We start from the raw sequence: 27,932 nt of genomic DNA, 5'->3' as shown, positions 1-27,932 counted from the left end.
CAAAGGTTGAAACAACGAAAACAGCTGCGAGCACAAAAAAACACAGGCAGAGAGAGGAAGGGACGTAGTCAGCCAACTAGCAAGCTATGTGGCAAGACAGAGTGGGAGGACGAGACTGAAATTGCCCGTTTATTTTACCCATCAGAAGACATCCAGGTAGCGTTGCGAACGGCTTTTTTGCTTCGAAGTCGATTTTCGCCCTTTAACGCTAGCAACCTGGAATTCGACAACGCAGCAGTCAACACGGCAGAGAAATAACATAAAGGCCAAACTACCAGACGACAACGACGCGTCAGTTCAAGCTGCCAGGCTGTATTTTTCCTCCCGATTCCTCCTTTTTTACGAGGTGAGTAAGCTCTTTAAATTTTGCTAGTTAGCTTCCTCTTAATCTTCTGCAATGTGTGTACTTTAAACATAGCTGTAAATGTAAACTGTACAACGGTTCTGGTTATTTATTAATATCTGGAGGATTCAACTGAACTGCTTGAACTCTGAACCTGCAGGCCGCTATAGTCATCAATTCATTGTTTAAATAATTTATGAATTTGTATAAAAGAAGGGCTGGAATCCAGCCTACGCCAGTTGATGACCTGACAGTAGCTTGCAGGGTGTAGGGGGCGTTCCCCTGCTTTGTCTGCCCAACACACTCTTTCTCTGTGTGTCAATGTGTGTGTACATGAATGCAGTGAGAGGTGGTTAGGGACAAACTGATAGAAATCTCACTGTATTTATGACCGTCATAGGTGTGTGTGTGTTTGTGTGCCTCACCAAAATGCATGTGCAAATATTTATAATTTTGTCATAATTGCACACTCACGCACTCCTGGCTTTGTGCTCACATGCGCTGTGCAAAAAAAAGCTGGGATCTGTCAGCTCCAGCATATATCTGAGATTGTGACTGTGGCTTAGCAGGTGGATGATGATGGTCACTGTAAAGCTTACAAGAGTATAGCATTGAGTGCAGTGGGCACATTGTTCCATTGGATTGCACATGGGAGTTGCATTGCATCATGCAGTGAAGGGAGCATCATGTCTGCACTATATGAAATCTATGGGGTGTTAACGTATAGTCAGTTATTACAGTGTTATATGCTCAGCTGCATTGCCCTGCCTCCCATTGTCCTGACAAGCAGGGCATGATGGCATTGACATACACATTAGGCACACGTGTATGCAGCTGCAATCACTCTACATCACCCATACAGCACACGTGCATATAGGATTCCACCAGCTGTCTCACATGTATGGAAATAGAGGATTTTTGCACACACATATACACACATTGCAGCAGCAAAATCTGTCTGCAAGTGTACATTTTTCTCCCTGTCTTGCTTGTCCTTGCCTTGCTCTGACAGCCACCCCCCACCTCTCTGTCTGGGAGAAACCAGTGGGCTTTGTCCTCAGCTGAGTGTGACGTCATGCAGATCTTTGGTGTAACCAACCCTGAAGGCGAGGTGCATGTAGTTCAGCAGGCCTGGGTCTGGGCTTGCCCCAATGCACAATCACTGTTCGACTAAATTTCCCACATACTAAAATACACAGGGAAAATAGAAGAGAAGATATTAAGTACAGTCTCTTCAGACAAAGAAACCTAGAAAAGCCTCTCATTGCAAAAGAAAAGGAAGGGAGGGAGAGGGAGATCAAAAACTTAGCAAGGATGAGTGTTAGACATTTTTAGCATGAACGAAAAACGACAGCAGGAATTCCCAGTGCAGACCAGTCTGTTTGCTTACTTCAATATGTATAAAAATATGTCAAACCTCAGGGAAATGTATTGTATGCTTCAGGGCTTACTCTCTTGCCTTTTAAGTTAAGCAAGAGTGTGGTCATGGGTAGCAGTGTGTTTTCCCATGTTAAGATATGGAGCCACCAGTACCTAGTTAAGCTATTTAGAAGAGGAGTGCATCATGGTCAACATGACACAATAACTTGAGGCTTCTTATACTGTAAGAGCCCAGTTTCCTCTGATTATGTCCGAATAGATTAGGCCTGGACTAACAACGTTACAGCCAAACATTAGCCCACCAATTCAGCTCCAGTATACAATTTTATGCATGTATAGTTATGTTCATCTGATGTTTTAAGACATCAAGGGCTCCAAGTTAAGGATCATCTGTTGTCCTCTGTGCACCCAACCCATGTTTGAACAAAGGAAATACATGTTCCGTACCTGTTTATGGCCATCTGACTGAGGTAGTGCCTGAACCTTGCAGTGCTCTGTATGTGTTTGCTGAAAGTGGGGGTGGCTATTAAATGCTTTGAGCTGATGAAGGCTTGTTGTCAGCCCTCCAATGTGTCTCTGCAGGATTTGATGTCAGAGATTACACATGATTATGTGGGTTAGATCCAGTGCTCAACACTGCTCTGGGGCTATATTGATCCCTTGTGTGTGCGTGTGTGTGCGTGTTTTCATGAATTGTACTTGCAATTGTATTGAAGCTAAATTACCTCTCTTAAATGAAGAGCTTTTTAGCCATCAAAGGTTAAATTTAAGGGTAAGAGAAGGGGAGATCCTCTCAAATGTAGTTTTGAAATCATGTGTTTGTCATTGTGAATCCATGTCTTTTTAAATACATCGCCTGAAGCTATCACCAAGAACTAGTCCAGTGACTGGTAGACTAACAGGAACAATAAAATACAAGAGACTCTCATGTCTTAAAATAAAACGAAATACGTCTCATGAGCTGCCACTTATAAGTGTCAAAGATTTTTTTGTCAAAACTTTATTTCTTCTTTATGAAAGTGCAAATGTTTATCATAAAGATTAAAGGCAGTATATGTCATTGCAAGATGTTTTTCCACACACTGTCTCATGATTACCTCCAGGGTCCCAGACCTGGTGAGAGAATCACTACAACAGAGAGTCAGAGTGATACTGTTTGCATGCGGGTACATCGTACAGCTCAGGGACAGGGAGGAGGTGGGTTGAGATGAAAGGTAAAATTAACAAGAGGAAAGGTCACAGGTCAACGAACACCGTGTGCGTGTGTTTGCTTGTATTCACACCTTAATGATAACCAAATGTCGTCACACTAAACACACAGACAGAGACATGTTTGTGGTTTAAACTTCTGCAAAAGCCATCACAGCTTTAAAGATTGTGAGAGCATGGCATGTCTCTTTATCTATCTTTCTCAATAACAGCTTCTGAAAAATCACCATTTCAGCTTTGACTGATACCACTATAACCATGAAACCCTCACTCTGTTTAATCTTAAAACAAACGCACACAATAACTAAACCAAGCATCAGGCTTACCATTAAAGGTCAGTTAGGCCACTTAACAGTCTGTCAATAAGAGGAACTAGTTAGTCCTCTTACAAACCTACAGTGTCCATGTGTTGGTAATTGTAACTCTCAGCATTAACATACTGTGGTTAATAGATTAACCTATTTACAGGGCACTGAAGGGACTGCCAGTGGCAATTAGTGAGCATATGAAAGGTGAGTGCAATGCTGCTTCTTTTGACCTTGCCAAAGGGTGGATACTGCTTGTTGCTGGTGGGACTGAAAATAAATGAGTGTTTCAGCACATATTACCCCAGCAAGGATCATTATTAGAATACCTGCAGAATGGAAATATTGAGAATTAGCCAAAAACAAATGGCTAGAATCTGCTAATTTACTTTATTATTTATATGTATGCAAGGACTGAAAAACCTCTAAGAAAGATTGCCCTACTTCCTTCCCTTTCTTTCTTCTTTATTCATACTCATTATATTTAGAGGAAACCAGAATCACACATTTGAGAAACAATATTGACTTCTCCCTCCTGTCCTCCTCCAAACACGGCTAAAAAGTCTGCAGAGAGAGAGATAGAGAGAGAGTGAGAGGAGGATGGCAGGGTGACAGTACCACCTGCTGAATAAATCAACATGGTTTGACATTACACCCTGAGAGGCAAAGTGCTGTGATATCCAGTTCTGTACGGTGTGAGAGTTTTATCTGGCTTTCTCTAGGCAGTACTTGTTAATTTACATTTAAGTCATTTATCAAGCAAAAATGTCAAACATAAATTGTCAAACACAACACCGGTCTGAATGCAAAGTAACAACATTTATTCACAGAAATCAAAAGTATATCATGACGCAAAACACACGAAACTGCTGGTTCCTGGATCATGGAGGGAAAAGAGAATGTGAGTAAAGATCCCCTTTTATACCCCGCCCACAGCTTCACCCAGCTGTCAGTGATCAGGGAGATCTAGAAGCAGACGACATAGAATGAGCACACAGAGCACACACAGAACAATAAATGCAGAGGGACATGTAACGATCAGTAAACTTAATGATTATAGGTTTTTAAGTGCTAAGGTATGGGGCCAACATTTGCATTCCCCCCATTGAATATAATCTTAAAATGAATATCTTTGGGTTTAGGACTGTTAGGCAAAACAAACCATTTGAAAATGTCACCTTGAGTTCTGGGTGGCTCTCATAACTGACATTTCAGATATTAAGATTATAATCGATTATTGGGGGAAAAAAACATCTTGTAAGATGAATTAATAATTTCTTGCAGATCTTTGTAGGTGTAGGGCTGAAGTGAAAAATAAATATGCTGGTGTATAGCTGAACGCTATACAGTCAAAACGTTGCATCCAAAGCCCAGGAGCCATAGCCGGTTGTGTACTGTTGTTTGCTACATCATATTTTTTGTAGTTTTGGTTTTATATACACAAGGAAAACTGTTTAATATGTGTTGTAGAGTATAAATAGAGAACAACCTCTTGGGTGTTGTTGATACAACAAATATGTCTTAAACCCAGTGCTAGGAGCCTTTTAAGTGGGTTGTGTTTCATACTTGCCCATGATGCATGGCTTAACATACTTACACTCTACATGGTTATATATAATTCTATGTATGCAGCCTGCGAGCCATTGAGTCTGTTGAAATGGTTTCCATACAAGCCCCAGAATCAATGAGTAGATGTTGGAAGGCAGATGTATCTCCATTCATTATATAGGTCAGGTCAGCGCAAAGCTTATCAAGCTAAGACCTGTTCACTCTCTGCCCCTCTCCATTTCGACCTTGTCTCTTTGCTTCCGTCCATTACTATCCAGTACGTTGTCATTTGTCTCGTTACCATCGCCATGCATCAAAGCCCCCCCCGCCCCCGCCCATTTCCCCATGCTGCTTTTATTCCCATCTCTTTGCATCTTGTAGAGGCTGAGTACGCCGGGGCCTCTTCATGCATCATTTGTCACTTAAATTGACTAACATACAGAATACAAACTGTAATAACCAATTTGAAATTCATTTAGGATATCATTTTACAAAGTAGGTTTGTATGATGGGTTTAAAATACAGTTATTGACCTTTAGGTAGTAATCCAATGTGGTTAGGAACTTTATTTTTCTTGCGTTAATGTTTTTAGCGCCTTAATCTGAACTGGAAATATGTTGGGACCAGTTTAAACGGTCAGCTGTAGCATGGTTATATTAAAAGAGCACATAATTGTATACCAGCCAACATTAGGATGTGAAAAAGAGGGAGATTTTCCTGCTGCAGGATCCCCTCTGTGTGTCAATGTTTTGCTCGTGCTTGGCACAGTTAGCATGCTTGCTAACATCATATTTCCCACTGTGTTCTATGCCAAAGTCCCCACCTTACAGAATGCAAGGTATGTATTAATGAGGCTAGCAGCAATAAAGGGGGATTTCTCACACCAAGTGGGGTTAAATTTGAAGGCGTATTTTTTCTTTTTCGGGCCTGTTTCAGCCATTTTCAGCAGCAAGCTAAGTGGTAGAGAGGTAACGAGCCGCCGCAGTGAGGAGTGACGCATGTGCACGCCAGGTAGAGTGGTTTGCGAATGCTTGCCGCTGTTTTCAGTTGGGTTGCCAGGTCTTATGACACATTTCCCACATAGAGGTTGAGGAACACCCATTTGAGTGGTATCAATGTGAAATAGGGAGATAATCGGGAGATTACAAAACAGGAGTAAAGTGAGAGAGTGGGTTAAAATGGGGGAGACTCCTGCCCAAATCCAGAGTGTTGGCAGGTATGTAATTGTCTATTTCCTGCAGGCCTGAAAGCATTAGTAGGTCTATAAGTGTTCTAAAACTGTGCTACACTGAAATGCCTGCAAGGAGTACAGTGTGTGTGTGTGTGTGTGTGTGTGTGTGTGTGTGTGTGTTTGTTTTTCACAGTTAATAACCCAATGGAAGTGAGTGCTTATCACATGGTAAACGGTAAGAAGTGAAGCACTGAAGCCTTTCGTCACGGTCGTGTTGCATTCGTGTTCTGCAGGGGAATTAGTTTGAGTGTATGCCTGGCCGGTCTTGTGCGTGTCATCGGAGCCAGGGAACAGCTAAACCGGAACATTTTTGTCCAAACTGCAGAGATCTGAGTCATTGGCAGGATGCTTGTGGTCCAATGTAACGAGCAGAGGACACCATCCGTCAGTGTCATGACCGTGGTGAGAAGCAGTCACCAGTTGGGCTGAATGGTTGAGTGTCCAATGACAAGCTAACAAGATTACTCACAGTGTGATCAACTTGTGAGACTCCTCTGGCTTTAGTGGCCTGATTGATGGAGTATTTATATCATAAGCATATAAACTCAGGGAGCTGCTAGCATTGCTGCATCATAGTACCTGAGAACTAGCCTCTCACTGTAGCCACTCATTGTGACACATATACTCCAAGTGAGCCATTTATCGGCTTTAAATTGTACTTTTATGGACTTCTTGCATTGGACTTTTGCTACATCAAAGCGTCACGTTCATATTTTCATGCCGATAAAGTTTTAGCCCTGCTTAAGACTCAAACACAGAGTAGCAACTCTTGCGGTTCCAAAGCTTCTCATTATTAACTGCTGCTTAACGACTGCCAGCGTGTGTGTGTTTGTGTGTTTGTGTTGGACTGATCTCAGGATTAACCCCAGCCAGACCTCTCTCTGCCCTTCACCCTGTAAACCCTGCCACACCAAAATGGATGAGCCGCTCTCTGTGTAGGTCCACATTCATCAGAGTGCACATGTGCAAGCTACCCTCGTATTCATAATGAGCTTGACACTTGTCCCAAAGCTCGGTGTAAAGTTGTGATTTGCTTCCTAATTTTTCACTTATTTTGCTTTTGGGAAATCTTTTATAAATAGGGGTGTAAATGAGCTCCAACTGCTGTCATAATCATCTCCTCCATCCACCTGGGCTTGTAACTAATCGGCAGTCAGGTCGGCTGGTTAGAGGAGTGAAGGTATTTGCAGGTCAGGTATTAGTGAGCTAAAATACAAGAAGAGTAATTGTCCCTCTTTCTTTTCGTTTCACTGCCCAGATGACAGGCTGGAATACATTCCCCAAGCATGAAAAGGAGAAAAGGAATTTCTTTGGGAAGATGGACAGGAAAAAAAATAAAGGCAATGGACAGGAAAAGGGGGGAGAGGAAGAAACGCACATATACAGAGAGTGAGGTGAAGAGACAGAGAAGTAAAAAGACAGGCAGCTGAATTTAGGGTGAAGGAGCGAGGACTGTGAGGGGAGGGAGAGGAGGTGCAGAGAGAGAGAGAGAGCTTTATTTCCTGTCCTCCATGAATAGGCAACATATTTCTCTGGAACATTCCATCCTCTGAGCTGGCCCGGTCTGTCACCAAGACTCACGGTGCCACACTCCTCCCCATCTCTGCATTTCTTCCCATTGCACTATTTCTTTCTCTTTTCTCCTTGTACATATCAATCACTACTTAATGTTGCCCTTCTCTGCCCTTTTATAATCGTCTTCTCTCAGTAGAAGTGAGCAAACTGATTGTATTGTCCAAACTTTTCTGACCAGATCATTACAGAGTAAAGTGAAGTAAACTCTTGCAAGTGGACGGATCAAATATTAGCCAGAAGAAGGGACAAAGTCATGACATGACATTAGTGGGAGAGGTTAATCATTAGGTAAATATACATATTAGCAACTTATTAATTCTGAAAGACCCCCTCCAATGAAAATCAAGTGTTTAACCTAGTAAACATCTCCATGTGGTGTTTTTCATGTGCTACAAGACACATCAGTGCCAACATAAGCAGTCATCTCCATGGCTGAGCCTGTCTGCTCTTTAACTGCAGTGTACCAAGGACAGGCTGAACAACACGTTTTCAGATTGGCAGGTTTGAGACGTCACAAACCTAAGGAGCCAATCCCGTTAATGGATGGGCTGACGCTATGCATATTATTATGTGAAACCTATGGCAACCACTTTGGCGATGCGCGAGCCAGCTGTCATCATAACTTTTGCAAACTCACTACTGACTACTTACGTTAACGTTAATACTGCTAATTCATTAATTTTAAGCTAGCTAAGTTTCAACAAGTTGCCACTAAATGATGGCAGAGATGTGTTTTGTTTTTGCGACGGAGCGGGCGGTTGGAAATTTGCATAGTGGGCGGGGACTATGCAGATTCATGAATTTTTAATGAGAGAGAAGGAGGAGATGCCTTGGGAGGATTTTACAGGGTAATTAAATGTATTTTGCAGGAAAAAAACATATCAGACAATTTATTATTTTAAGCAGATAATTTTATCTGTCTTAAAACATGACTGGAGCTGGTCTTTAAATGATAGGTTGGTGTTAAACGGAACGCTGTATTCAAGTGAATTACTGCATCAAGTTTTTCTTTTATCTTTATGAGGAAATGTAATCACAGCAGCTGATTACAAGATACAGAAAAGAAAAGTTCCACACTTGTAGAATCTTGTCGTTTCACATTAAGTAATAAATGCAGAAGTGGTTGGAGAGACAAAAATAAAGAGAGGTTAGGAATGCTCTATTTGGACCAATCTGTGGTTAAAGCTGCAAAACAGGAAAAATCTGTTTACTGCATCTGGTGAATTTAACCGTAACCAAATCTACATTTAAATACATTTATATATAATCACTCTGCATTTATAGTCCCCTAACCCTGAGTGGGGTATGAAATTATATAATCCAAATAAAGCATAAACCATTTGGGTTTTTATTGGTTAAATATATCTAGCTCATTTGCTTAAATGGCTAACAGAAAAAAGTACACAGTTTTTTTTCTGGGCAGCACTAGTGAGACTTAAATAGACATGTCTCTCTTTCAGCTTTGTGATCTTATTTATCGACACACAGCTGGTCAAACATTCCCCTCCGGAGAGAGTTCATCTTGCCAGACTGTTAAAGTGCTCCAGAAATGTAAATATAAAGAAACCACACTGGGTGGGAAAAACAACTTGCAGGAATCTGTTATCTGATGATGGTGAAGTTTAGGTTGTGGAATTTTGAATGAGGTTTTAGCAGTCAAACAGGCCAAGGACTGAAATGTAGGAATAGGAATCGCAGTTATATTTATTGCCATTTGGCGACACATAATAACTGAGGCTTTCAAAACAGAAAATTAAGACACAGTCAGTTGTGGAGTGTAAAAAGGCTTTCTTAGTCAAAGTGGGTTAAAAAAGTAAATTTCAGTTACTGATTGTCTTTATACATGTCTGCCTTATAACTGCATACTCATGCACTTAAATGTTACAGTAAAACCAGACCCATTGCATCACAAAATGCAATAGCTCTGAGTCAACACAGCCCTGCACCCCACTGACACACACTTTTCCATGTGTGCTACTAACACACACTTGGACATGCCAGCAGACATAGACACCAACACACACGTGTGTCCGTGCCTCTTTGAACATGTGCAGTCCCCCCCCTTCACATACACATGCACACACTTTCCTTTCCCACCCTTCCTCCACCTCCCCTCTTCCTCTCCTCCTTTTGTTTTCTCCCTCCCTGAAGAGGAGGCCGAATCGAACCTTGTTTTTAATGTTTAAAACTGGTCTTTTAAAACTGTGACTGATTTGATGAAGGAGGTGGCGGGTTGGTTGTGTCGAAATCCAAACTGTTCTGTTTTTGAAGGCTGTGACTGTTTAGTGCTGGTGGGTAAAATCCCCCCAAAAACACAGCTGGTGTCACTTTGAGAGGCCCAGAAAAACACGGTATTCATGTGTCAGTGTGTGTGTAATGCAGTACTTCATTTTATGGGTTGAACATCCAACCCCAACGTTGTCATTTAGACCTCAAAACAAACGCTGTCATACTCTGTAGTCAAGATTGCATCAATGCATGTGTTTGATGGAATGTGAGTGAGTGTTTTCAATGCTTCTTTCTCCTCAGCTGCACTCACAGTGCCCTTGAATGGAGGAGGGCCGCTATAGATAAGACACATCCTCTTTTGCCATATATGGAAGGCAACATGGGCTCTTAAAGGGACAGTGTGTGTGTGTGTGTGTGTGTGTGTGTGTGTGTGTGTGTGTGCGTGTGTGCGTGTGTGTGTGGAAACACAAGCTCTTAAATAACAGTGCTGGTTTGGAGCAGAAAGTGCTCATTATTACAGTTTTTACTGGCTTTGCTGTGAAAAACTGCAGCCAAACCTGTTTCCTGACAGAAACCTTGTACTATTTCATTCTCCCACTCTGTCTCTGTCCGTTTATCCTCTACTGTCTATTGCTGTCTGCTTCGCCTTCAACCCCCTCCACACTCTCCCCTGTCCCCACATCTCTATATTTGGAGGTACATCATCTCTGCTCAGCGTCCACACACATACACAGCTGTGACATACTTCCACAGAAATCCCACACTGCATCCATCTATGTGGGCATAGTACTACAGATAATTAGATGATCAGAGGTTGATTTAATTTGGCCAATTTCCATGCAACACTTTCCATAATTGATTTTTCATTTTACATTGTAAGTAAAATAAAGTGTAAAGCAAACTGGACTAAAAAACAAGCAATTAGAATATATCACATTGAGCTTGTGGAAATATATGATTTCACAATTTTCCAAAATATCACAGGGGAAATGATTCATTAATTAATTTAGAAAATAATCAGTGGATTAAGCGCTGATGATGTTAATCTTTGCTTGCAGCTCTTTATGCATGCACGCACAGGTGGACTGTTTAACAGCATTGCAACCGCAGCAGAACATTTTCACTCATTTATCCAGCAACAGCAGAGGATGCCAAAAGCAAAATGTTCAAGGTAGAAGTTATTACCATATACTCTATATGCAGCGTTTACTGTAGAGGTGAAAGATAAAAGATAAATAAGCCAGAAAAATACATTAATAGGGAGTAAAGTATCACAGAAAACGGGGTAGGATTGATTGATATTCGGGTTTTTAAAAATAAGAAACTATACATCTATTTACTTGTATTATAATTGGGATTTCTCCAGCTACAAATATAAAATATTCCCTTTCCCGTTAAGGCTGGTATCATGCAGATTTTGAGTGGTAAAATAATAAGTAACACTTACTTAAAAACCCCAAAATCAAATCAACACTCTCTTTACAACACAAGACACCCTGTATACTTTAATCCTTGGTTTGGTTAAGAAATATCTCCAAAAATATGTCCTCCACATCCCCTCTGTAATAAGAAGATAACATAGCAAAGCAGCAGCAACTGATCATTTCCATCCTGTTTTGGAAACAGGCGCAGGTTGCTACAGAACAGATGAAGATGAGAAGAAAGACAGTGACTCAGACACACAGAGCTATCAATAGGTTTGTCTCACGTGTCGACCAGCACACGTCTGATAACAAGCCAGCCCTGGTTTGCTAAATATGGATGAAACCAAACCGTGTAGGTGTGTGTTTGTGTCTGCAACAAGAGGGCCGGGCGAAATATGTGTTCTTCTTGACAGCTTCAAGTGTGCAAAGTGCTTTAACTTCAGTCATCTCCACCCACAATGTGTGTGTCTGTGCGAGGTGAAAGAGCAAGCGTGTGGTGCACTTGCTGGCTCTGTGTGTACTTTAACCACACCACTCTGTTCGAAATAGTTCTTGCCTCGTCAACATGCTGTTCCTTATTAGTTAACAGATGGTAAAATACACACACACACACACACACACAAACACACATACAGCTGAGGGCTGCTCCTGGTACTCAGCTGATAAACTTTTTCACATGCACTTCATCCTCTATCTGTGCTCCAGCAGCCGATATGACTTCTGTGTTTGTGCTTGTGCACGCTAAAGGTGCTGCTGACGTTTCATGCTACACAACAGTGCCCGTGTGAGAGAATAATACAGCAAAGGAAGGGGGAGGGGAGCTTTTTATAGATGTTTGCATCTCTATTCTCTGAGGCTTTTACTGCTTTATTATTAACTGCCGTTCTTTAACTGACACACATGCGGCTGGCACACTACAGGAGGAGATTACACAAGTTAATCACTACTGAAAACATGCTTGGAGATGTCAAGGACACACATTTAACGCTCACATACACACACTCAAACATACACACAGTGCTCTTTGGTTGTTTTACAGCAGAACAGGCCGAGCAGGAGCAGGTGGGCGGGGCCTCCCCCCCCCCCTTCAACTGCCCGCCCCCCCCAGCCAATCAGGACCTCAGCCACCACAGCTGACCCCCCTTTTCTCCAGCCAATCAGCCAACAGCGTCACCCCCACCACCACCACCACCTTTCTTTCCTCTGTATGCCTTCACTGCTGAGTGAGCAAAGCACGCATGGCTCTATCAGCTGAGAGGAAGCCGACAGAAAGAAAACAGAGAGAGAGAGAGAGCAAAAGACAGAGAGAAAGTGTTGAAAGGAGGGTCCTGAGAGTAGATAGAGGAAGAGAGGAGAGGGTGAGGTAGAGGAGGAATGGGAGGAGAGGGAAAAGGGAGAACGCTAGCATGCAAAGTGGCTTTTGTATTCTGGATATTTTGGAGGGGCGCGAATGAGAGAAAGGAAGAAAGAGGGCAGGAGGGGGAGCTTGAGAGAGAAAAGGAGAGGGAGGGTAAACGCGAGATGGGTGGGGGGTTCGAGTTGTTGATGGGGTTTTGATGTGTTAGGGTGGAGAGAGGTAGACAGGAAGAAAACAAGCTACAGACAGGGTGAGAGAGAGAGACAGAGGTAGTGTAAGGCCTTCTGATAACACAGGCAGAGGGAGGTGTAGAAACTTGACTTGTCTTTTTTTAACACCACCTATTCAGGAGGAAGGAAGCACAGAGGGACAACAAACCAGAGAGTCGAGAGAGAGGAGAGTGAGAGGGGGCAGTGAAAATAGAAACAGGACAGAAAGAAAAGGCAGCAGAGTCACCCATCAAGCAACCAGACGAAATAGAGGAAGGAAGAAGAGAGGCAGATATAACCCCATCTTTCTAAAGAGGGTGAGTGTCATAAGTTCTCCTACTGTTTAGTCAAGTGTACTAATGTTCCTCCTGTTATATTGTCAGCTCAGCTGGAGTGACTCAACGTCTCCTAAAATGGCCACATGAAAGGCAGATAGACAGATAGAGCCGGCAGACATACAGACGGACGGAGGGAGGGAGGGAGAGACAGAAAAGCGACCCTGTGTCAAACAGCATTCTCAGCAACTATGTCACTGAGCCAGCTTAGTTTAGACGGCAATGACTCGCCAGCCAGAGCTCTGGGTGTGTGTGTTTGGTGTGTTTCTCGCTCAGAGGTTTATGTCTCCTTCTGCCACTTTCTGTCTGTCTTTGTCGCTTCCTGTCTTTGTCTGATACTCAAACACACTCATACACACGCACAGGCGGCTGTCATTTCATCCCCTTATGCACAACAACATCAGATTTCCCAACTCTAGACAGCTCCTGTAATCTAATCAACAGGTGATTGTTTGCGGGAGCGCTTAGCAACTTTTGTGTTCGAGAATGTGTGTTTAAGTGTGTGTGTGTGTTGTGTTTATCAGCTTCCAGGCACAGTACAGGCCTGGGAGTAGCTCGGGCGGAGTTCTGCTAAGAGTTGATGAGACAATCGGGGCATTTGGGAGGCTGCTAACATCATGCAGATGCAATCACACCTCTGTTATAGGCTCTTTGCGTAAAGGGTGGACTGAGGACACAGGGTGAGCAGCTGAGCAGCTAGAGAGAGTTTGCACAAACGGCCCATTCAGGAGGATTTGTAGCTCATGTCATTGTATGAAGATAAATCATTTCTATAACAGGGCGGAGAAAAGAAAGCATAATGGTATGTGCTGTGGAAGATACTTAGATCATATACTACAGATCATTTTCTAACAAGGACATCAAATAGAATACTGCCTCTCTTAATGAACACTTGTGTTTTTGTGTGTTAGGATTACAATTTCCAAATGAACACCGGCAAAAAAAACCTGCATTTTGGATTACTGTGACATTGCATCAGCGCACAGCGTCTCCCTGAAGGCTAAATCTTTCTCTGTAACACAGCTACTTAAAGGGACTTCCAAGGCAGTAGGGATTCTCAAAAGTTTTCCAGGTTAAAGTTTTTGATTGATACCTCTAATTGATGCAAATGATGATGATAGTACGGGTGAAATTAAGACCAGAAGTGATTCACAGTGTTTTAAGCTGTGTTTGAAGTATAACCTCAAGGGGAGGAAAACATGTTGAAAATGCAAGGAATTCCCCTCAGGAGCCACTTGTTAGTAACGTTGTGCATCTACAGCCTGAATACATGTATAGTCTAATTTTAACAGGATATTTTTTATTATAATAAAAGAATAGCATCTCTAAACTGCAAAGAGTGAAGGAAAGGCTTGTAAATGTGCACAGCTGTGAACAGAGCAGCTGTTTTCCTCCCAGAAACAGTTTCTCAAAGGTGGAGTGCAGCTGTATTACGCAGTGGTTTTTATTGCACTTCTGACGAGGATTATTAACAAACTCAAGTAATAGTTTTTAATTATTGATGGAGAGAAAGCGATGCAGCTTTGAATGGTGCTTTTGTGTGTCTGTGTGTGTGCACATGGCATCAGGGTGTTGTGATGAATGTACACAGGCCAAATGTCAGGGTATTTTCTAAGGATAGGCGCTGGCTGTGAACTCTGCCCTCTTCACGCCCATACATTTCACTGAGAGCTGGTTTGTAGGTCAGGGCAGTCAGCATACCTCTCAATGACGGGTTTGTGTAAATGTTTCATTCCACGTATGAGCAGCTTTTCAGAGTTTACAAGGAGCCACAGGGTCTTAAGTGTACTTCTGTCTGCTTTGTGGATGTTTTTGCTTCACATACTGATGCTCACTCCAATGCCTAATGAGAGTCCCAGTCCAACTAACTCGTAGAAGGCTCTTAAGAGGAAGTAGTAACCCAGTGTGCTTTTAAGTCATTTGCAACATGCAGCCAGCACCTTGTCTGCCTTTGTGTTAGCCTTTTACCACCACAGAAATGAAACGCCCCTTGTCCTCCTAAAAAGTCATCTGACCCAAGAGTTTTGGCCTTTGACCCCTTGACCACCTTGTCTTCCCTGGCCTAAAGGAGCACACAGAGTTGCACATATTTCATCACACATCAGAACCTAAATACCCTCCTTGAAGGATATGACCATCCTGGACGAAATGTTTCAGCTCCAAAAAAAGCATGCCTCGAGTCAAAGGTGAAATGAACCCTTTGACCTCAGTTCAACATGACCATAATTGCTAGTGTTACTTGAATGTGTTGCTTAGGGTTGGGATGCCTTTGTGAAATCTGAGCTTTATCTTTAGTTGTAGTCCACCTTTCTCATTTTCCCACTGCTTTTTATCCGTATATTTATATTTAAGAGTACAACTCGACTAGCATGAAGCATATTGTTTCTTTTCAACCGAAAAACTAAATACTATTTTATGGTCACATATATCTTTGTGCAGCCCTGTCGTTTTAAGCTTTTTCAGAGCTTTTTCAGTCTCGGTGGCTCTAAATATTTCATTGTAAAAAGGTTCACTGGTATGCACCGAGGGGTGCCATTTGGTTCAGCTTAATTTGAAGGCTGTAAGCTAACAAGTCCCAGATCTGCTGGTTAAGGTGCTATAGCCATGAACACTTTGTGTAGACCCTGACACTGGGGAGTTCTACCTGCTCATGTATTTATACCCTCTTCAAGGTCTTTGGATGGGCTGTAGCCTCCTTCAGTTCACCTCCTCCTCTCTTTCTCTCTCTCCCTTTCCCTCTGTGTCCGACTCCGTCTGGCAGCTTCCCTGTTGTTGGGCGTTTCTCATTCCTTTGTCTGTCATCTCAATGTTTCTACTCTCGCTCTGTCTCTTCCTGATTGATAGCTTGCTGCTCCTCTTCGAGAGATGCTGCAGATGTTACATCCAGATTGCACCTAACCTGCCAATGATGTGTAACGTTTTCACGCCTCCTGTCAGCAGCCTTCAGTCAAGCGTGATATGAATTTTAGGGTAATAATTCTTTGAAAACAGTGGTCTTTATAATAATGTCTTGTATATATTGATTGTATGGATGTAATTGTTTAATTACTTGACCCAATTTAGATATAATTGGTCTTCAGAAGCAGCAAAGCAGGACTAAAATGCAACATTTTCTGTTGGCTTTTGGTAGGTGGCAGGTGCGAGTGTATTCAACCCACTGCAATGTTCAGCCATGCAGTAATAGAGTTCTTAAGTTCTCACTTCTTAGCTGGCACACACACCCAGAAACATGAAGCTTTTCTTGGGGTGAAGCCAGAGTGTTTCTACTTCTCTGTTTGCTCCTGGATCAAGCCTGAAGAGGTTCGAGCCGCCTCTGCCAGCCTCCAGCTCAGCTGGTTCAGAGTAAGGTCAGAAATCCAGTGGGACCCAGCAGAGAGCCTTTGGGTTCTCCCAGTGAGCTCTGATATAGGCGAGGACTATAAATACTCATTGCTGACTCCTCTCTCATTCTTCTCCCATCCCCCACTCCCTTTTTCCACACCCAGAGGCTTTCCCCCTGGAGACTCCACCTGTCTTCAGGGGGGACAAAACAGGTTGAGGTTATTCCCTGTATTGTTCTGATAAAACCTGCATATATAAGTCGTTCTGCCTGTCTTTTGTCATTTGACTTGGTAATGATGTGAACCAGACATCCCTGTTTGACTTGGGCAGTTCTGGTTTGGCCGTAGAGTGTCCTCCACCTGGAGAAATATCAGCAAAATAAATCAAATGTTCAATAAATCAAATCCTAGTTTACAGCATTTGTCCTCCAAATGTCCTGGCTGTGCCACACAGGTTCTGAAACATTTTCAGAGACCATTCCACGCCCCCTTGTTCATTTTAGCCTAATTCAAATAAGAAAACAATGAGTTCTAGTAGTGGTTATTTCATGGCATTTAGGGTAGAGACACTAGCATGGGATTTATGTTATTTGGGGGGTTTTTTTCAGTTGTGTAAAGTCTCCAAAAACGACTTAACATGCCTAGTCTTGGGCTGTAGAAAAAGTACATTAGGCATATTTCACCATCATTTTTAAATTATTATTGTTATTATTATTAATTTTGGAAGATGTGTTTATGCGTTTGTGTTTAAGTCACACACAACCTGGCTTTTCCCAAAGGTAGCTTTGTATGACAGCATAGGAGCATGCGAGTAATTGCAGGTGACAAAGGCTTCACTCGTCACTGACTCCATGTGAGTCTTTTGCCCCTTTTACACTGCGGTTCCGCCTCATCGCCGTAACGAAGCTCCGCCTACGTGCAGCCTTTGCCATTTTACATCGGACCAAGCAACGCCGGCGTCAAGAAGCCCAAGTGTGCAAAACGTGAGCAAGGTATAAACAGGGCGTTCTTCAAATACAAGCACACAATGCTGTTTTGCCCTGCCAGCTCTGCTGTTTACACAGACGCCGTTTCGCCTCTGTTACTACCTCTGATGTTGGCTCAGAGGCGGAAAGACTTTGCCCCACCATTCCACCTTTTTCATAGAAGTCCTTCTGTCTGAATCTCTTTCTCATATTTGACACATGATTCACCCCTCTTATTGAAGTTCTGGCATTTTTAAGACCTGCCACAGGTTACATAGAATGCAGCGTACCCTTACACTTCCACCAGTGGGTACATTTCAGGTGTGATTCCATCCAGTGGAAATTACCACAACTCGCGTTATCTACATTTCCTTTTTCTCTGAAGCGTTTTCGTCATCTTGCTTAACCTTTAGGCCTTTGTCACCACTTCTGTGCATGTAATGGATCTTTTAATGCGTCATCACAGTTTCGTCATGGTAAGGAAATACGAGAAAGTGAAGTAACCAGTTGTTGTAATGTAGGTGTAAATGGGAACCAACTGCATTTCTCTCTGTTACCCAGCTGGGTGTTTGTCAGATTAGCTTTCTTGGCTTTTTTTCAAAACTCTTCCAGTTGTCAAATTAAAAATTTCAAGCTTTGGATTAAATTTGTAAGCACTTCAATTGAATTCTTTTGCCTGCTGTAGGTTAACACTGCAAAGGCCTTTGATGCAGAAATTTTTGGCTGGCTGTTCACACCTCATGGAGGACAGCCATTTTTTTGTGTTTGAAGTTATTTTCTTGGAAGAGCATCTTTGTGGGTCTACCCCCACCCCCCCCTCCCACAACACCCCCCACCGTCCATCCTCTCTTCTCTAGCTCTGCCTCTCTTTCTCCCCCTTTGTGGTCAAGCACAAAGGAGCCGTTATCCTTGGGCTACTGGTTGCCATCGCGACAGCTCACTGTGGCTCCCCCCTCCTTCCACATTCCCAAGTTCTGGTCCAAGTGGGTCGGTAAACGTCCTGCCTCTCTTGGCCTTGCAGCATTGAGTGCCAAGTTAAAACCTCAAATAATAACTCTCTGAGGGGCTTCTTCACGGTTGATCCTGAAAAATGTTTGATCCTCTAGTGTGAGTGTTTGTGTTTTGTACTCAAAATGGGGTATTAGGTTATGTTTATAAAAGGGAATCATTGTCATATTTTTTCTTAGTTTTGTTCCTCTTTCTCTTTTCTTTTTAATTGATTTATTTTCACAAGTTCACGTTGGACTGTTGATAGACTTCCTGAAACTTGCTGTGTATGTGCAATATGATTGCATTCATCTGCAGTGTATGCCAGTAAGCACAGGAATGTGAAATCTTTTTAAGGCGTTCTTTGCTGTTATTTTAAATCTATATATCTGCCATCATCTGTGCCTCAGTTTAAGTAGTAAGATAAAAGCAAAAGACTCACCGCTGATTTGTTTCTATGTCTCTTCAGGATTCTGGCTGGAATGACCCTGTCATGATGCCACAGCTGTGCCAAAACCTTCGCCCAGGTGACCAAGGAGGGCGTGTCTGCTTATCAGCCAATCACATATGGAGCCTCAATAGAATTACCTCTGATTCTGGTTTAGAGACATTTCCATTCAACAACCTCCTGCATCATTGACACTCCACCCCCTCCGGTAAGTTTCAGCCTTCTGGATAATTACTTCTTTTTGCAGACCATTCTATGTTATATTTCATAAAGAAACAAACTAAATGGTTGCTTGACTACAACTTGTAATTCCTAACATTGTTAAAACAAATCATTTATTTAGAAAAAACACAGACAAGACACATTTGAATGTCCTCAGTTATCTTGTGCAGCACACTGTAGTAACTTTAAATCTAAATTTGTAACATCTGTCGTGGTGTTACTTGACGGAATTTTCCATTTTTAGCAACAAACCATCAAACTTTTTTTCTTTCTTCTCGGGCTATAGCTCCTGTGGGAACCTCCTTCGCTCCCGCTCCTCTGGGAGTCCTTATTGTTTCCTGGTTTCCTATCTTGGGATGTTGGCGTTGTTTTTTGGCAGCTGCCATGGAGAAAGATTGGTTCCTTTAGTGGGCTTTTTTAGACACAACCTCCAGATGTTGGGCCAGATGCAAGTCGTCCATGCGGGCAGAATTGGACAAGGACAGACACAGAGGTGAGATGCTGTATTTGGTTAATGTTTTCATTATTATAATCAGTTATACTTCAGACAAATTAGTCTTAAGCATTGCCTAAAATACATTATGTTTATAAGCCCATAAATGCAATAAAAAAGCTGTTAAAACTGTTTTACAGCTAAAAGGTTCCAAGTAGTGTTCAGACTTTATGTTGAATCAATCGATCTATAATCGAGTGAACATTTTCAGAATTCTTAAATCCTGATTTACAGGTATCATAATATTTTGTCTCATGGTTGTTATGGCTTAAAGGCTCAATGACTTTTTTCATTGGAAGGTTTTCATGCTATTTCATGTTTTAAATCATTTGCCACCATCATTAATTGCTTCATGAAAAGAAATACTGTTTTTCCTCTCAGGTGCTGTGCAGCTCAGCTTCCTGATTCACTCTGTTTGACAACATCACCGCAGGAAGTATAGGACTTCCTATTCCTGTGGAACACCTTGCTCTGCCTCCTGACACTTGTGAGGACCTACTTGACCCTGTTGCCAAAAGTTAGTTAGACTCTTATCCTCTATCATAGCAACCATGCGGCACATCCACGTGGAGTTAGCCCACAAAAAGGCTCCATTAGATCTTCCAGCCCAGGAGGGGGACCTGCCTCCACCCACAGCCCCAACACAGGGCCTTGATCCTGGGGTCAGACCGGGGGCTCCCCGGCACTTTGGCCAGGAGGAGTTGCGGCTTCAAAAGGTCTATCAGCTCTCTATTTTCTCCCAGTTGGGGGGATTTTCTACCTCCACAGAATCCCACACTGATTCCCAACAGAGACCAGTCCGGTTGGCTGTGAAAAGGGGGCTAGAGGAACCCCAGTTGACTCATAAGCGTCCCCATCTCGGGGACTGCTCAGACAAGGATATGTTGGAGGGAGGGGTGCTGTGTGGGCCTGCCCCAGCTCAAGGTGTTGGTATGGGGTTAGTGACGGGCCCTGGTGGGCTTGGTTCTGTATATTCTTGCACACAGATGGAGCACAGAGACTCTGAAGGGGGACTGTCACCCAGGTCCCCTTCCCTCTCCCCAAACCACAATCCTTCCCGACGCCCAACGCAGCACAATCATGACAGGCCCATTCCTGATGTATTTGCTCCACTCTCACCTAAATCCCCCCCAATGTGTGACCCACATGGTCACCTCTGTGACCAGACCTATTCCCTCGGGGGCTCAGCCAGGACTGAGTCTCCTAATGGGGGCCACACACCCACCTACTCAAATGAGAGCTGTAGTAATGGCTCATCTGGAGGCCAGCCCAGTCCTCACTTATATGAAGTGTCCACCTATGAGACTCCCAACCCAGCCAGTCCCACCAGTCCTCCAGGACCTTTCTCCCCCCCACACCACACAGAGCTGCAGGAGCCAGGGGAGGCCACCGAATGGGACGTTGGACTAGAATCCTCCCCACCTGAGCGAAGTGCCACCCAGGCTGCCTCCTCCTCCTCTAATGGCCTGGCTTCCTGGGAGAAGACTCCCAGCAGTAACGGCCACCGTCTCTCCTCTGGAGGCCACTGGCCGGCAAAGAAGAGGCTGCTGTCCCCGAGCGACACGGGGGAGTCATGTTCAGAAGATGAAGGACCCTCCACATCAAAGAGAAGCAGGCTGTCACTGCTGGCTCCAGGACTGGGCCTGGCCTCATGTCGCAGCACTGATGCTAAAGCCGCACCTTACTGGAACCATCTGCTGCCCACTGCATGGGACCGGCCTAAGGTCAGCATTCACACATACACACAGACACACACAGGTCTCAAATTTGCACCCATTAGCTTAGCACACAATGTACAATGACTACTTCTCTACCCTAAACATACTCAGTAATGTTGATGGCAGGAATTCAGTTAGCCCCACTGTGCAAGTGTTACCTAGTAGGAAAGAATCTTAAATATATAAACATAACAAAAGTATTAATTTATACTAACATCTCTATCATAAAAAAACTCAAAGGCAGAAAATTACAGTCGAGGAGAGTCATTTTCTTGTTTTAGTGACCAGATGAGGCAATTTTCCAACCCTAAATAACCACCTCTAAAGAGAAGCTCTGGGTGATTTTATTGCAGCATACAATAAAAAAACAGCATGTGCACATTTGCATGCAAATACCATGCTTTTAGACTGAAAAACATCTCGTCCGCCTTATGCTGAGGCTTCTAAAGCTTTGAATTCGTAAAAGGGAATAACTGTTCAAAGATAGTGTTTGATGGTAGGACATCTGTGAGCCTTGACAGTCTCAGAAAGAGACTGAGGCATAAATAAAGAGAATCTAAGAGAATGAATTAAAGTGAGAGAATGAACTGAAGGCCAGTTCATTATCACACCATGCTGGAACAGGCCGAGTAGCTCCAGAAAAAGCCCATTGAGGGAGGGTTCATTGTTCCCCCACATGAGTGTGCTGTGTCTCTCACACATACACTCACACATTCACATGCACATACATCCTGTTTTAAAAAAATAAATGGTTCTGGAAGGGAATTGGCCATTTTTGAACACTGGGAGGCCAGAAAGTGAGTTCGCTAAGGGGAACAGTAGGGTTCACTAGTTCACTAGAAGTTAGGTTTCATACAGTGATGGGATCAGTTTGACTACAGTTGTAGCCAGGAATGCATTGGGAGAAATACACGTGAGAAGATTCAAGGACTCAAATTAGGGACAGACAGGTCAGTAGAAGGACGAGAAAAAGAAAAAGAGCAAGGCTAAATTGTCTCAAATGGTATTTCTGTAAAAGAAAAGGTTAGAAAATGATTAAAGGATATTAAAAGGAGACAGAAAGGGGAAGCAGTAGGGTAGTCTAAGATGTTGTCTACGGTTTTAATCGATTGGGACGATGAGATTAGAAGCTGACGAAGAGCTCCAAGGCTAGAAAGCCAGTGTAACCAAGGGTTGGCTTGTACCAATAAGCTAACCATGAGTGACAGGTTTGCTATAACCAAATGGCTAGCAGGTAGCATAGGTTTGGCTAGCGACGAGTCATCTGACAGTTGGGTGGCCTTTACGATGAACGGCAGCCTGGAAATGGGGAATGTTTATACGTCTAATAGTCAGAGCTCAGTAAGTAAGAAGACACCTGAACTACATAGTTACACATACATACTTTTCTCACGCCAACACAAGAGCACAAACATGCCCAGTTATATTTCATTTGAGGAGCTTTATTTTCTGTTTGTGTAGTAAGACTTTTATTTTCTTCACATTTCAAGCAAGTTGCTTATTTGTGAGTTAATAGGGGCTGACATGACTCAGAGTATTAATCGAGGGAAACAAATTATAATTGTTTTGGCCTGTCTTTGTTCAGACTGCCACAGACTGCACACGTTCAGGAAGACGGCTGAAAAGTGGGCTCCGACTGAAAAGGTGAGTACTCCATCAGATTTCCTACAAAGATATATCATTTAAATGTTGAAAAGGTTTCTGAAAAGGGATTGGGAAAGTAACATTTAAACTTCAGCAGGTGCATTGGGTGAGAGTTTGTGTGTGCGCATGCACCAGACTGCGTCATGTCAGTCATATTGACTGGAACAAAGTCAACATAGGGAAAGAAGGTGGGAGTCAGCGTAGGTTGCATGTTATTTTAAATTAAAGGGTACTTTGTCCGGACTTGAATACTCAGACACGCTCAGAGGCATGTGACATGTCGGTTAAGACAAAATTAGTGTCATCTTAACCACTAACCACCGGTCTGTTTTGTGTGTGTTTTTGTTGGTATTCAGTCGGCAGCTGCGCAGCGGGAGACACACAGACACCAGCCACTCCACACGTTCCAGCTGGCCCTCATCTTCCATCAGCAGAGCACTCCTCGGCAACTTTGAGGTACAAATTTTATTAACTTTAGGAGACAGTGTCAGCAGTGTATTGACAGGCTCAGACCAGACCCTGTGTAAACCCATTTCAGGTGGAGCGGGATTAGACTGAGGTCTTCAATAGAACAGCTCAAATTTAAACTTACGCTAAAATGTAAAGGTCCCAGGCAAAGATGGCGCTGAAATAGACTATATTATATTGTAAGGTGTTTGTAATTGTATTTTAGCCTCCAAAATATTTGACGCAACCCTTAATGCAGTCCACTCAAACCACTAATTATGACCCAAAGCTAAAGTATAAATATCATGATATTGTTAAGTTGTTGCTCCCTGTATAACTTCCAATCAAGTCAAAAGAAACCAATTGTTGGGGATCATTTCAGTGCTGGAAGTTTTATTTTAGGGGTCCTCCTCTAAGAGACCTAGCTGTTTATGACATCGATTGAGCCTAATCTAGAATCATAAGGACTAACCATGAATGAAGAAAAAAATTTACTGCCATAAGGACGTGGTTAACAAGATATTTTCTTTACTTTAACTAACTTTAACTGTATCCAGTTAATAGAAAGAGGGTCCTATTAAATTGGCATTTAAAGTTTGTCCAACAGGTAACAATGTAATAAAGTAAGTTCACAATTTATTGCTTTAAAAATATCCTTTTCTTGGCTCTTATTGTTATTGGCAAAAACGTGTACTTTATTACTGTGTTCAACACTGCTTTGTTCTAATTATGGCTTTCACAGTGAGAATAGGGTGTTCCTCTGACTCTATGCCCAAACCTGACTCAGAGTGCTGCAGTCAAAGCTTTCCCTAATGAACCCGAGGTATAAAAAGATTTAAAGGGCACCTGTTCACGTCTAATCACCCTCTTCTCTATGTCTTGTGTGTTCCAGGAGTCCATACTGAAGGGACGATTCTCCCCGTCAGGCCAGATCGAAGGTTTCACTGCAGAGATCGGTGCCAGCGGCTCCTATTGCCCACAGCACGTCACCCTGCCTGTGCAGGTTACGTACTACGACATCTCAGAGCACAGCGCACCCTCACCCTTCCTGGTCAGTCCACTTGTATGTGTGTGTGTGTGTGTGTGTGTGTGTGTGTGTCTGTAAGATATTGTTGGTTTGTGTGCACACTTAGTCAAGCACAAACAATAAACCAACTGTTCAACACTGTTTATTGCACATGGGAAATTGTTTGCTTTGAGTACGAAAACAATAGACTTATCAAAAGGAAAGCAAAGAGATCTGAACAACTACCCAAAACAAATATAGAATTTTCTTCAACGAGATTGATGTTTGTTTGCTTCTTCAGAGCCACATGTATAAAATATGTGCTGCCCCACATCTGTCCACATCAGCACTGTACTAAAATTTGATTACATACTGTATTTAATCATATAACAGAAGATTACCAAGTCCTAACTGAGATAGGACCAGAAAGAATGTGTAAACAGCTACAATCCTCGTGTTTAAGAAGTGTAAAGCTGTGTCTGCTGTTGAACTGGACCATTTGGAAACCAGCTGTTTTCATTTTCCTAGTTTCATGCCTCATGTTGACTTTGAATTGCTGTGTGTAAAAGTGGTGACTTTTAGGCCTCGTTTGATTCAGTTCTTTGAACTTGCAATTAACATTTAACAAAATATGATTCTTTGTGCTGCTGCCTTTGAAACTACAGCACTATTTTGCTACTTAAGAGTTTCTCCGCTTCAATTGGCTTTAGTTTTAAGGATAGATTTTGTTTGATGATCAATTGGTTTTGCAGATGTGTCTTACAGTACGATTGCAATACTGCTGTGATACTGCTGCTCCCTAAAAGTTAAATTTTAGCACCTTTATCCCACATCCTGAGTCTTATATGGTAGTTCACAGTTAGTCAATTGAATTACAGTGATCTAGGACATTTCATTAGTGTCGTGTCTCTGTCTGTCTCCCTCACAGGGGGTGATATCTCTCGAGCCTCTTGGAAAGAAAGGATATAGCATACCCAAAGCAGGGACCATACAAGTGGTACGTTTGTCTTTTCTCTCATCCTCATCCCACTCTGTCATGTGTCAGCTGTTTATTATACATTGATGTGTTCTGACATCTGTTCTCAGACCTTATTTAATCCCAACAAAACTGTGGTGAAGATGTTCCTGGTGACCTACAACTTCAGCGACATGCCCGTCAATCACATGACCTTCCTGCGCCACCGTATCTTCCTGGTGCCTGTGGAGGAGGGGGTTGAGGGGAAAGGCGAGGTGTCTCCAGGGGACGGAGTGTTAGAAAGGAAGAAGATTCTCTGCTACCTGATACATCTCAGGTATGACTCAGGTTCCAGCTGTCTGTATAACCTTTTGTGCCTGCTGTGTAGTTGGCACTTTTAATCTGCTTTATTACCCTTGTGTCATGTCATCTGGAAACGCATTATAAGATTACAGATAAGCTTAATTAAGGTATGCCTAATAGGCAGAGGGACTATAGTTTGAACAAAATGGTTTGTTTATTCATCATGGTATGATTTTGTTGCACACCTGTAAGTAAATACAGCATTTGCATTTTTTTCTATTGAATACTTGCTACTGTTTTTGGGCATTTGCCTTTATTTTCCAGGTTTAAGCAAGAAAAAAAGTGTTTTTGCTCATTTTTTTCTTCTGATCTTCTCAGATTCCAGAGCTCCAAATCTGGGAAGATCTACTTGCACAATGATATCCGGCTGCTATTCTCCCGCAAATCCATCGAAGTGGACACGGGGATCCCTTATGAGCTGAAATCTTTCACCGAGGTGCCAAGAAATCCTAAATACTCCCCCCGTGTGTGACCCCCAGATTGACCGACTTGACCTTCCCCGACGCCAATGCAGCCCCTCCTGTGCTTCCTAAGGAGGAGGGAGGGAAACAGACAGACTGCTAGAATGATGGACGCAAAAATTGATGAGACTTGATGAGACACACCACATGCACATGAAAAAACACATGCACATATTATACAGCAATGGTGAGAGTAAAAGTCCTGCATTTGTGCATTAATTCTCCATTAAAAGTCAAAACAAAACAGGGCATTCCTTGTATCTTCCATTCACTGAAAATATTAAAGATATTAGAAATATTAGCGTAGGAGCATGCAGACAGTCAAAAGCAGGACTTTTACAGCAGCTTTATCTGTATTAAGACAGAATTGCACAAACACTGACACACCAAAACAGACTGACGAGATTCACGCACAGCACATACAACACACGTCACAGCTGAAACACTTCTGGTGGCGACTCTTCAGTGTTAACATGCATGCCTTGTGACTTAAACACCTGAATTTTCCTCTAGTGCCGTATCACACTGTCCTTCACTCTGCCTGCAGCTCCTATCACCTCATTGGACCAATAATTCCAACTACTTTTGATTTGACAAAAGGCCACACATTTTAAGCACATCCCTAATTGAAAGGTAAATAAAATAATAGCACTCCACACACACACTTTTTACACACTCACACACTTTATGACCCGCGAAGAGGGACTGAGCAGAGACACAAACACTAGTGAAAGTGCAGGCTGAAATTAAATCAGCCATCTTGATTGGATGTTTTTTTATTTAACACATAAACAAGAAGCATACCAACATAATTTGACCAAACTCAGGACATCTGTTAAAGAAGAAATTTCACTTTTCACAATTTCACCTATCATGGTACATACCACTGTGTACACATCAAGCCAGGAGGGTCAAACCATGCAATGAAAACAGGGGAATCCAGTCATTTTATGTAGCCAGACTGAGGGACACTGTGCTGATTTTTTTTTTTTTAAACTTTTCTTTTTTTAGATTCTGTTCAAAACAGACCAATGTTGGAGCAGAAAATGAAAAAACAACAACAACAAGCTGTAGTAGTTTTTAATTTATGTTTTTCGCAAATGTCTTAAAAAGCAATATGCTGCACAAAGTAGAGTGTGTTTTTCAGCCCGACGAGCTTTCTCTCTGGAGCGGGGAAACGGAGAAAGTGAAGAACTGAGAGTGAGGGAAGGAATGGGATGAGGGAGGGATGATGAGGGAGGGAAGGGTGGTGGGGTATTTAATATGGGAGAAAAAGTCTATGTATATTTAAAAGAATAAACTCTGCGACTGGCGAGTAGCACCTGTGTTTGTTGTTGTTCGAAGACTCGTGCTGAGAAGGAAAAGAAGGTCAGAAGAGAGGTTAAAGGTCATACTGAATTTATTATATTCAGGGTACTACACTAAACCTAATATCATGTGATTTAGATTTTATTTTCAGTTCCACCAGGGAAACCCCAAAAACCTGAATCCAAACTTCCCATAATGCAACTCGATATCGTCCTTTTTCAGAACTTTCCAGCCTGATAAACGTCCACGTCTCCACAACATCAGTAAACAATGCGGGTTTCCCGTTATAAAGACATCACTATGATGTCATCAGGGTTAATTTTTCAACCCGAAAAAAGCTCCTTCACATCCACAGAAAACAAACGTAAACTAACTTCATATGAAAAATAATGTTTATTTTATGGTTTACACATTTCTGAATTCAAAAATATTTAAATGAAATAATAACTT

At 42.5% G+C, this 27,932-nt stretch overlaps 1 protein-coding gene across 2 annotated transcripts; it reads left to right on the top strand.

The window, feature by feature from the left end:
• Nucleotides 1–20: 20 nt before the first annotated feature.
• atosb (atos homolog b) lies at nucleotides 21–27,395 on the top strand. 2 transcript variants are annotated; one of them, XM_069683869.1, is made up of 10 exons: nucleotides 21–346; nucleotides 18,887–19,073; nucleotides 19,374–19,580; nucleotides 19,962–21,304; nucleotides 22,884–22,942; nucleotides 23,299–23,398; nucleotides 24,282–24,440; nucleotides 25,324–25,392; nucleotides 25,482–25,687; nucleotides 26,032–27,395. In XM_069683869.1, the coding sequence occupies exons 4-10, from the start codon at nucleotides 20,132–20,134 to the stop codon at nucleotides 26,183–26,185; spliced, it is 1,920 nt and encodes a 639-aa protein (XP_069539970.1). In that variant the 5' UTR covers nucleotides 21–346; nucleotides 18,887–19,073; nucleotides 19,374–19,580; nucleotides 19,962–20,131; the 3' UTR covers nucleotides 26,186–27,395. The 2 variants fall into 2 exon arrangements, with proteins under 2 accessions (XP_069539970.1, XP_069539968.1); XM_069683867.1 differs by lacking the exon at nucleotides 21–346 and adding an exon at nucleotides 12,749–13,127.
• The last annotated feature ends 537 nt before the right edge of the window (nucleotides 27,396–27,932 follow it).

The sequence above is a fragment of the Semicossyphus pulcher genome, unplaced genomic scaffold (assembly GCF_022749685.1).
Source record: "Semicossyphus pulcher isolate SPU_LCO1_2020_fin unplaced genomic scaffold, fSemPul1.0.p SCAF_6, whole genome shotgun sequence".
NCBI lineage: Eukaryota > Metazoa > Chordata > Actinopteri > Labriformes > Labridae > Semicossyphus > Semicossyphus pulcher.
The sequence above is the reverse complement of the archived record's forward strand: the minus strand, read 5'-3'. Positions and strand labels throughout refer to the sequence as shown.